The sequence below is a fragment of the Sinohyriopsis cumingii genome, chromosome 4, assembly GCF_028554795.1.
Source record: "Sinohyriopsis cumingii isolate HCF-2022 chromosome 4, ASM2855479v2, whole genome shotgun sequence".
Classification (NCBI taxonomy): Eukaryota; Metazoa; Mollusca; class Bivalvia; order Unionida; family Unionidae; genus Sinohyriopsis; species Sinohyriopsis cumingii.
Window position 1 is genome coordinate 86520614 of NC_142964.1, and position 12108 is coordinate 86532721.

General features: G+C 35.0%; 1 protein-coding gene across 4 annotated transcripts in view; it reads right to left on the reverse strand.

The window, feature by feature from the left end:
- The window catches only part of LOC149801597 (integrator complex subunit 3-like), a 129839-nt gene that overhangs the window by 33717 nt on the left and 84014 nt on the right, over positions 1-12108 (reverse strand). For all 4 annotated transcript variants that reach the window (XR_016420693.1, XR_016420692.1, XM_089955853.1 and 1 more), the window contains exons 23-25: positions 8573-8641; positions 6093-6168; positions 2117-2230 (exon numbers count right to left, since the gene is read on the reverse strand). Coding sequence is in view for 2 of the 4 variants with exons in the window: in XM_089955853.1 (XP_089811979.1) it covers positions 2117-2230; positions 6093-6168; positions 8573-8641 (259 nt within the window). In the remaining 2 variants the exon portion in view is untranslated. The remainder of the gene's footprint in view (positions 1-2116; positions 2231-6092; positions 6169-8572; positions 8642-12108) is intronic.

The window sequence follows — 12108 nt, forward strand, 5'->3', positions numbered from 1 at the left end:
ATTTCCTTTATTTCCCAGTATCCATATTTGCAATTAACATTGGTTTTAAGCAAAACTTTATTTGCAAGAACATTTTCTGAGTTCTGTCTAAATTATAAACACATTTGGTACATGTTTAAAAACTATCATATTAATATGCAGTGTATTTTGGCAATATGATTAAAAAGAGAACAGGAGCAATACATTGTAATGAATTTTAACTGAGTTACTAGATCAGAATATTGTAATTGCAAGTTATTACACATACTTAATTAACTATCCTTAATCAAGAATTTTTCTTTCAACTGTCTAAATGTTCACAATAAAAGATTTCAAAGCTTGTTTGAAACAACCTCTGCGCCATGTACATGAGAGCAAATGCACATGTTTTTTCAGATCATTCTGTTCATCCAAATTTCTCTGTAAAACTTTATCACAATTGTTCATGGACAACACAATGAAGAATTAAAGTCAGTATATGACTGAACTAAACCCTTTTTTCAACCGAACTGATACAGCCAACATGCAGGTGCATCTTTTTTTTAGGAAGAGGGGTTTTCTTAATGTAAACACTCACTTTATAGCTTTGTTACAAAGTCCATTGATAGGATTGAAAATATAAGGTTTTATTATTTGTCTACATAATTGGTATAACTAGGCATTGGTTAAATAGCATTAGCTTTGCTGTTTTTTCTTAGTTTTTTCATAAGAGAGTGAACTCCGAATACATCCTTTGACCGTGTCTCGAATTCCACAACGTAGCACTGTCCCGTATGTTTCTGATCTACATAATAGCACTTAAAGCTAGATCTTCAATAATGTAATATTTAGACTCTGCTTTCTATGAATTGTATATTTTATCTGAATATATTTGCCCAATGGTTTGCAAAAAGAGACAGTCTAATAAAGTGGTACTTCCCCGATACAACGATGTCTACCATTATTTCCCCTGGAGAAGTTTGTTACAGTTCTAAACTGACTTTTACGAAGAAAATAATGTACACGTGGAAGTTAAAATATTCATGTCACCAATTCTATTCTTAAAAAAGAAACTGCTATTTACAAAAGTTTTAAGTTTCAAAACACAGGTTTGTACATTTTTATCTTCAAAGGATAACATGTAGAAATTGGGCAGTAATAGTTGCTAACGCACTCAGGAAATGGTTAATGGTCAATCAGCTATCAAAACACATGCCTGTTAATGTGCAAGAGTTTGTTTGTCTGCGCAACTGATGTCAGCACCAAATATTTGATGGATTGAAGCCTTGAGCTATAACAACACTGGAACTAACCTGGCCAAGGCGAGCGAGCATCTAATAAAGGATGGTCATTCAATGCTCCTCTAAAAATAAATCACAGGGCAAAGTCATTTTCACTTTCCTAAAAGAAGAAGGCAAATTTTACATATTTTAAGGTGACTTAGTCACCCACTTTGCCTGGTAGCGTGACCCTGACGTATCTATGTACGTCATAGTACAGTTCATGATTCAAAAGAATATAAAAACAAGAGTACAGTGAACTGTACATTATATTCCTGCATACTATGTTTAACAGTACTCTGTGGGCACTAGCAGGGTATGAGTGACTTGGGAGATTCTAAACCAAGAGATCTCAATGACCACAATCTTTAGTGAAGGTATGCATTTTAAACTAAACTTAATGTGCAGAAACTAGATTTTTCTTCAGATCACAGAAATCTATACATTTCTGTATTACCTTAAGTACAAGTCATCCACAGAGGTTGGTCAATGAACTTACAAGAATGCAATTTATTCTGTGAAACCAATTTTTCTTGGACAATAATGACCATGATCTTTGAAATACTGACCCCAAAAATGATATGTCTCTTCCATAGCTTAAGTGCATTTCTTGAATTTAAGTCATTATGCAAAATTGGTTGTTCTTCTTTCAGTCATAGTTACCTTAATTTTGACCAACACGTCCGTCTCATAAACTACCTAAATTTTCAAACTGAGGTTACTGTTATAGTCTATTGTTAATAATATTTACTGCTTATGAACTTTGTACTTATAGCAAGATTTGGATCCATAGAGACAGACAAAAAATGTTATTATCTAAAACAAAGTGTGACCTTGAGCAAGAGAGAGAGAGAGAGAGAGAGGATGGAGAGAATTACTTGTGAATTCCAGCTTTGGTAATATTGGCATTATGTGTTCTACAGGGATGTTATGGGCTGTGATGAGCTGCCATAGGAAGTATTGCTCTAATGTTTCCCATTCCAAACTGGCATCTGCAATGAAAAAACCAAACTGAAACACAAGTCCCATGATTGGCATATATATATATATATATATATATATATATATATATATATATATATATATATATATATATATATATATATATATATATATATATATATATATAATTAATCCATCATGAGCATATACAGCAAGTAACAGTGAATATACAGTTCCATACTTGCACTGATAACCTTTGAAAAAGAAAAAAAATGTCTATTACTCTTACTGGGCTTGGGTTGTATATAAATATATTACATTTTGTTTGAAAAAGATTAAGCATGGCAGAATCCCAGATGTTTACAGATATTTAAAAAACCCAGCCTCCAAAAATTTAAAGACAGAAATGGATGACATGTCTGGGAAAAAGATAATGTATGGCAGCATATCCATGTACTTTAGGGCTGTTCCATTTAAACATACATGCTACCCGGGAAAGGCAGTTTTAAAAAAATATATGCCTGTACTTTGATTTCATAGGTTTTATATTAAAATGATAAGAAAATTCGAAATTCTATGGGTGAGTTCCCCACTTTAAAAGTGCCTTCACTGGGTCCTATGTATGTTTTAATGGAACAGTCCTTATTTTTTTTACAGGTATTTATTCAAAATTCTTGAAAATGGTTGAGCTTGCATGTTCTCATAAATAAAAAAAGAAAAGTCAGTCTGGCATTTAACCTGCTGTTTTAGACAGGCCTCTCCAAGATCAAATTATAACTACCATTAGAGCAATAACTCACAAATTCCCTCCAATATTTACTTCACATTCAACCCATCCCACATGATCCTACCATATACTCATCCCCACCAGCCTGACAGTGATTTGGTGGTAATAATACAAAATCTGTCAAATATATGATTCATCTTTATGCTATGACTGCATTGATGTAAAATTGGGTTAAAATAAAATGTCACTGTAATTGCAATTTTTGTACATTTGACCTCTAACCCCATCCTAGGGAACCCAGGGGTGATGACTTGCATCCCACAGATGTTCAAACAGAAACAACACAAAAATTTGTGAGATCCATCCAGTGGTTTGGCTGTGCTAATGGACAGATGGACACAAAGTCTCATATGCTTTTTTAATAATATTCCAAATGCTTTAATTAAATCCCCTATGCTTTTTTAAATAAAGGGTAGAGATGATGTAATGAGGGTAATCATAAGCCATGCAATCAGAATCAGATTGTGTATATAACATTTTACCCAAGATAAAACAAAAAAGGCTGAGTTATATAAAGCTCCCTTTGCCAATAAATTATGGGTACACTATAAGACACTATCTTGAAATGTATTAACAACAATAATGTCAATATTACATTCTATGCTTAACAGTACACTATGTATGCACTACAATGGCATGAATTCTGGAGGTTGTTGACTAAGAAGTTGCAATTTATTTTATCTCTAGCTAAACTTGATGTCCAGAAACCAGTATTTTCTTATTATACTGACTATATTCATGACCACTGGCTTTTTAGACAACCAAATCTAAAGGTTTCTTCTTCCCCTCCCCCCAGTAAAAGAAATCCTGAATGTTTGGTTAAGGAACTTATTCTTCAGCAAAAGTTATTGTGCAAAATCCATTTTTCTTCTTTCAATCACAGAAACCTTAACCACTGACTTTTGAAATAATTTCAACAGGATTCCTTCTTACCCAAAGTGAAAGCTATCAACAAATTCTGGTGAAGGCACATGATTACGAACTGAAAGTTTTAAACAAATTTGTTTTACATTTTTCTGCCACAGTAACCTTGATCCATGACCTTTTAAGCCCAGAATCAATAGGCTTCTACCTTGCTCCAAATGCAGGCCATTCACAAGGTTTAATCAGTTTTGTGCCTTTGCATCAATGACCTTACCTGTCATCTTTGGTGCATACAAATTCCTTTCATGGCATCTGCACAATGCATAAAAAGGACTCAAGAAAATAATGATATAAAGATCCTTTTGGTTAATTTTTGACTGAATCAGCCACATGTCAGTCTTACTGCCATATAAACATAAAACATCAACTTTATTAGCTAACAGAAGAGTCTTACTGATTTTGATTAGCTTGGGAACTAAATCAAAGCACAAGGTGAAAAGTCAATGAGAGAGAAAGTAAAGAGATGATGAAAACTTCAGCAAAAACACTGCACTATTTCCAAATAGCAAGGTGGCAACAAAAAAAAAAGAAGACTTAAGTGTCTGAAATAAATTCAAGATGGGAATGGAGCCAAGAGCAAAAGGAATTTAATGGCTCAAGACAGGTGTGGCTGATATTTGATCACAAGTGATCTGGTTATGCATTTAATAATTTCTGCAACATACATTTTTTTCAGCATTATATACTTTGACTCAGTCACTGCTGACATGGTTACTTAAGCAGACAAAGAAACTGAAGGAAAACAAATGCAGTCTGACTATAGTGACTCTGTCAAAGAACATACTGGAAAAGTTAATATTTGTTACAGAAATTAATAAATCCATGACACTAGTGTCTTTGATATGAAATGTGCACATGTCTCTTAGAAAACAAAATACGAACAAGATAAGGATACTTGTGAAGTTTTTTTTCCCCCAAATGATCCCACTTTTTGTCCTAGAATGAACACTGCAGTGACTTGACCATTAATCTGTTCATTTCCAAATCAATAGGCTTCTTCCTTACCCCAAATGCAAACCATCCACAAAGTGTAGTTCACATCTGTTGTGTGGAATTATGTTATTGTGTGGGAAGCAAGTTTCTCTTTTAAGTCAGTGACCTTGATATTTGACCTTGGATCCCCAAATCCATAGTCTTCTTCATAACCACAGATGCAAGCTATTAACAAAGTGTGGTTATTCCTGAGTGTAAAATTAGAGTTATCTGTGTGGAAATGAAATAGGAAACAACCTGTCAATGTCATAACACTGTACACTCTGCTTTATGGGAGGCATCTGAAAAGGCTGACTGGCTGAAGAGGGAATAACTCTGCTTGTCTTCTAATGTTTGGTGGCATGTGAATCATGCTCAAGTTACAAAAAGGCAATGACCTGTATGTAGAACCCATTTTGACCCCAAGGTCAAAAGGTTGAGCAAGCATACTACAAAATGAATTTTCTTACCCTCAAAATGATTCATTCAAAATATCAACAAAATCCATCAAGGGGTTTAGGAAAATATAAGCAAATGAAAATACTTAAAAACCTCAATGTAAATTTTCTATGACAAAGACTGTGACTCTAAGGTCAAAGGGGAAAGCAAGCATAACCCAGAATGAACTGTCTTAGCTTCATAAGTATTCATCCAAAGCATGATGACCACCACCAAAAGGGGGTAAGGAAATATAAGCAAATGAACAAACTTTATCCAAAAATACAGCACACAAATTTTCTATGTCTGTGACCTTGATATAAAAGTTGAAGGGGGAAGCATGAGCATCAAGGAATGATTGTTTATAATGATTCACGCCTAGTGTTACAATAATCAAACAAGGGGTTTGAGAAATATATGCAAATGTAAACTGCTGACAAAACTGTAACTGTTGGCACCAGCAGTGTGGTCAAAACAACTGCTATATCTCATTTGCCCCTAAAGTGGGCTTGACAAAAGCAGAAAATCCATACAAATCAATAACATATAAAAGTTTCTTGTTCATTTTTTAATTACATTATATTCCAGAATCATAATTTCCAGATTTTTCAAGGCAGCATCACCAACTCAAAAATTCTTAAATGACTCAGTTTTGAAAGGACTTTTCTGTCTCATGTACAGTTTTAAAATCAAATGTTTCATCTTCCAACATGAAAATAAATGGAGGCAGTCTTTCATATCCGTGACAACAGAATTCACAAACATGATCAAGGAGAAGGACCCATACTCACTTAAAATGGACAAAAAGGAGTCTTTCCTGAACATTACTAGGTGTCCTTGTAGAATTTGACAGATCAGATCTTGAAGCTGAAATGGAAAGCCAACCAAATTATTGATTTACAATAATAATTTATGTACAAACATGTAAAAGTCACATTTGCATTTTCAGAAATAACCTAGTTCCACTGATAACTTTATCTAAAGCTGTCATGAAAAGTGAAATAGATGGCAAAAGCCTCTATGCCCATGATGTGACTCTTATTACAAGAAAAAAAAAAGATAAGTGAGCATACTGCAAAATGAATTTGCTTTAAAATGATTCATCAAATGTTTATGAATTATAAAGAAATGATAAGAACTTTAACTAAAACCTTAACACAAATTGTCCATGACTGTCACCTTGATACTGAGCTCAAAATTCATAATAGTCATTTATTCAGGGGGTAATAGTGACAAGAAGATTTTTAAGACAGTTGCCATGATGGCCATATTGGTTGCACAAATGGTAACATTTTCAATTAGGAACAACCAGGTATCATAAAAGGTCTATTGCTGAAAACTGCATGTTGATATAGCCATCTATTTAGAAAGAAGTCAAGAACAATATTTTCAAGATGACTGTTGTGGTGACCAAGCTGGATATCATATGGTTGCCATATTGGATGTCAGATAGGGACCATTTTAATTTAGGACCAACTAGACTTCGTAAGAAATCTTTTAGTGAGAACTCCATGTTAATATGACCATCCATTCAGGAGCAATAACAAGATTTTCAAGATGGCCCCCATCGTGACTATACTGGATGTCAGATCAACACCATTTTCATTTAGGACAAACTAGACATCATAGGAGCTCTTTTAGTGTGACTCCCGTGTTGATATGACTATCCATTCAGGAGAAGTATCAATAATAAGAATCTGAGCAACACCATTATCATTTTGGACCAACATGACCACAGGATAGTCAGACCGGAACCATTTCATTTTAGACCAATTTGACATAAGAAGTAACCTATTCAGAAGCAGAAGCAATAACAAGATTTTCAAGATGGCCAATGTGGCTGTCATATTGGAATGTGTCTGAAAAGTTTCAAGGCAATCCTCCTAGTAGTTTAGAAGTAGCAGTAACTAATGGACAGACAGACAATGGACAAGAGACCATCCCATTACTGTTCTGATCTAAGACCAGCAGAGCTATAAAAACATTACCCAAAACATGAACGCAAATTTTTTATGACTGTGACCTTAGCCTGAAGGTAAAATGGGCAACTGATCATGTCAAAGAATGAACTGTGTTAGCTTCATAATGAATAATGCTGTGTTAGCTTCATAATGATTAATGCCATGTATGATCTGAAAATATGAAGGGGTACTGTCAACTAAATGCAAATGAAAGGGACAAAGGTGCAAAAGTCACTGAATGATGAGAATCTGTGAAGGGTTTAAAAATATTTGCAAAATGAAAATCCTATAATCAAGACATAAACACAAAATTTTCTCAGACTAGGACGTGACCATAAGGTAAAAGGGGCAAGTGAGTATGTCATAAAATGAACTGTCTTAGCTTTACAAGAATTGATAACAAGTATGATAAGAATCTATGAAGGAGCTCAGTAAACAAATGCAAATGGAAAACTCATCAAAACTTTAACAAACTACTGCTACCACTGTTGGAAAACTGACTGTTTCACTTCACTTCTAACTAACATGGACTCAACAAAAAAGCACTTTTACATCATGGCTGTTCCATTTAAACATTACTGGTATTAAGGGAAGGCACTTTTTAAAAAAATATATGCCAGGGTACTCAGATGAGAGAGTTTATACAAAAACAATACAAAATTCTAAACTGCATCTATGGGGGGCTACTCCACATTAAAAGTGCCTTCCCTGGGTCCTAAGTATATTTTACTAAAACAACTGTAAGTAAGTATGAGTGACATCCATTATTTACAGTTAGCAACACACTTGAAGACTACAAATCAGTCACAGCTTCATTTTAGACAAATGTTTTGTGAAATCATCTTGGTATTTATCTACAGCATCTAAATGAGGATATAAAACATAAATTTGCTTAAGTAACAATTTTATTATATATATGAATGCATGTGTAAAGCCAAAAGAGATTTGGAAACTGTCACTGGAAGTGAAATTTGAGCATGTTTGACCTTTGCTGCCTAATCCTTCCATTCATCCAAGAGGGACCCTTGTTGCAAATGTTTACTAAGAAAACAGATAAATATGAAGATAAATGAATTTCCACTCAGTGATTTTAGAAGAGAATGAGTAATGATGGATGGATAGACATAGCATATTAGGGATAAGAATCACTGTCCCTCCTTTAGCATCGCTGACATACCTATACACTAAGCAATTATTTATAGCAACATTCATGACCAATTTATTGTTGCTCAATTAAATCTGCTACTTCTGTACTGCTGGGTAGAAATTATAACCTTTGATACTGTGAATCAAAATTATCCACTTCTCACCTGTGTTCCATCAATGGATGAGACAATCATGTGCAGCAACTCTGCATTGCCAACTGCTATACTAGGAAACTAAAAAGAGAAATAATGTATATGCATTTTTAAACCAAACAAAATAAATCTCTGCAGTAAATCTTGCTAATTTTGGATGAACAAGAGATACTTATTTTGATGAGCCTGCCAAGTAGCTGTATTACAGATTAAAAATATTTTTGGTTTCAGGGGTCAAAACATTACATTGGCAATGTACAAAATAGTCTGATCATTTGCAGCAACATAAATAGGTTATTTAGTTCCAAGTCTATTAGGAGTTAAATGTCTAGCCCAAGAGTACACAATGGTAGAAAACCAAGGCTGATATAATGGTAGGATTCTATCCCACAACCCTTTCAATCAAGAGTCCTGTACACTAACTACACAGCAACAGTGACTCCTGTCTCCATTAATCAACTCTTTCAACATGCATGGGGGGCATAATGGGCCAATACTACACCCCAAGTCCCTAATAAAACAGAAACAAAACTGTATGCAGAATCTGCAAATCAGGAAAAACTAATTACCATAAAGTTACCATGGTGACACAGAGACACAGACATTTCATAGAAAGACAAACAGAAACCGGAGGTTCTGTACGATATGGATTGTATGGTTACTGTTGTACCACAATAAGTACTATATCACCAGTTAACTGTATGATACATACTGTGGTATGTTTTGTAGCAAAATCCTTCCAGCTCTACTTCACTGGTACAGGAAATTAGAAATCTTTATTGTAAGTTATGTTTCTCTGATAATATTTGCTCTGTTACATTAACATCAGGAATTCACTTATGCAACCTTCTAAATCCAGTCCTCCCTGAAAGATGACAAAATTGTCTTTCCTGTCTACAACAATATGGATGCTAAAAACTGTATCTAAAGGAAGTACTTTTTCCATAATACTATTATATTAATCTACACTTATCACAACTAGACTGCTACCAATGGTCTGAGTGCAAAATTTGTGGGGAAGGCGTGTGGGGGTTTAGACATAATGTCATCATGTGATTATTCTTGAGCAGATGTAATTTACAACAAAAGTTTGCTTCCTCTGACAATATTACAACTAGAGTCCCCTTGAAGAATAAAACTCTCTCCTAACAACAGGTAGCACAATCAAGGGCAAAGACAGCAACATGTAAACCCTACGGCCTTACATTTATATACAAGGCAATGAGACATTTATTGGCAAATTCAGCAAAAGCAATAACCGATGTCGCCATTACGAGGTTGTGCTGAAGTTGATAGGGTCTGATGATCATCCTGGCAACTGCCACATGATGCACCAGAATCAGTTCCCTTAACTAGATAGAAGCTTAAGTAGGTAGACTGCACATAATATCACACAGACCTAACAGTGACTCACATCAAAAGCATCTGAAGGCAATCTCAGAAGCCAAAATTCTCATGAAGGCACATCTGATACTGTAAGATGTCAGAACACACAAAGCAAGTGACCCAAAAGACCATGGATTAAGGAGTTGGCTCGCTTCCCTACCATCACTATGAGGTAGAGACAGCATGTCCATAAATACCCTCTGTGTTTCAAAAACTGCCTTAGAGCATGAACTGCATCTTGTAGAGTTGTCTCCCTTGAATGGTATATCAAGACATGATCATTCTGTGAATCACTTATCAATGGCAACCTGTTTTTGGTTAATAAACCTGGTTGCACCATCAAAGCAACCAAATGATTGAAACTGATCAATCTATGGGGAAGCAATTAAATCAACCTACAGGACAAGGCTAAGTCTAAAACAAGCCAGGTTTTATACAGTCAACCCTGGTTATCTCGATTATGTCGTGGGTGTCAAAAAATCATTGACATAACTGGGTCATGAGATATTGGGGTTTAATTGTCAAACCTATTGCATAACAAAGATTATGTATCTGAAGTACCAAAAATGTGATGTTTCTAAAAACAAATGGCATTTCTAAGCACAATAAAAATAATAGTTCAGTCATGCCTGGTTGCACAAAAAAACATTGGCAGTCTTTTAAATGAAATTAAGTAACAAGTCGCAAAATTTTACAACACTTAGGTATGTCCAGTGTTTGAATGTTGTTTTTCTTTCCATGTGAATAGCCTCATCCCTTCGGTATCATCAATAGTTTTCTCATGCTGACCAAAATCTAGGCCAATTTAAGTATATGTACATGTAGGACTATGCTTTTTTTAAAAATATTTTCTTTTGTTTGTATTGACTTTAACTAGTAGCAAAATCTAACTGACTAAAATTGTGCATGAAAATTGATCAATTTTGTTGATTATCAGAGGTTCCTTAACACTGGTATTCCATATTTTACCGATAAAATTTGCCTCTGTAGGCTGTTGGTATTGTTGTTGTTGTTGTTGTAGGGTTAAATGCCATTTTTCAGCATAAGATAGGCTATACATGGTAGCCAATATTAATGGTGGAGGAAGAACCCGGGAAAACCCCGGAAAGAACCACCAACCCACAAGAAGCTACTGGCAATCTTTCTCACATACCCACATTTGCCGAACCCGAAACTCGAACCCATGCAGACAGAGGTGAGATGGCAGCCATCTGTAACGGTGAGCACTTTAGACCACTCGGCCACTCAGAGCCCCAAGGTATTATTGTACCAAGAAACTGTAAAACGTGTTTAACGTCTTTAACGTTAACTGTCTCATCAACAAATTCTGTAAGAAACTGACATATACTATTAATGCAGTTGCAGTCCCATGTCCCTTCCAACTTTGATCTGTGACCATTGGCAACAACACTATATTGTTGTGCTGTTGACATGTGACCCCCATCCATTATGAAGGCAGCTCCTGTAAAGGTCATAAACACATTCCTTCAATTTCTTTACTCTAAAGTATTGTTTACAACATAATTTTATCCACTCTATGCAAGTCATAAACCATGCAATAATGAGATTGGTTGATTAGCATTTGTACTGGTAAAATTTGGTCTTGTACAGACTTTTTCCAACCTTGCCGGTTTAATGGAAACGCCAGATCATTTGTTGTAAAATTCTCCAAGATGGACATCAAAAGTTGCATTTCATCGAACTGAAACTAATGCCCTACATAATAGGATTATCGACTCAACAGGAGTCAAGATAAGCGGGCGAAAAGTAGCATAAGAAAGGAGTTTTTTGGAACTGGATGAAAATGCTTGACATACATGGGTTCTCTAGATAACCAAAGTGAAGATAAGTGGGTTTGATTGTATTAGAAGCTCAAGTAATGCTGCAAACAATAGCTTCATAATACAAGAGTCCATGTCCATGAGAGATTCTATCTGTGGGGCAAGGTAAGTGACTAGGGTCCAATTCAGATCCAAATTGGTGTGCAAGTCTTCAAGGTCATTCTTATTATCTCTATCCTTTCTCCTATGATGTCTGAATGCATCCAAAATCATGGAGCAATCTTCCCTTATTGTGGCTGGGGTTAACTTCAATCTGAATTCATCTGAAATCATGGAGCAATCTTCCCTTATTGTGGCTGGGGTTAACTTCAATCTGAATTC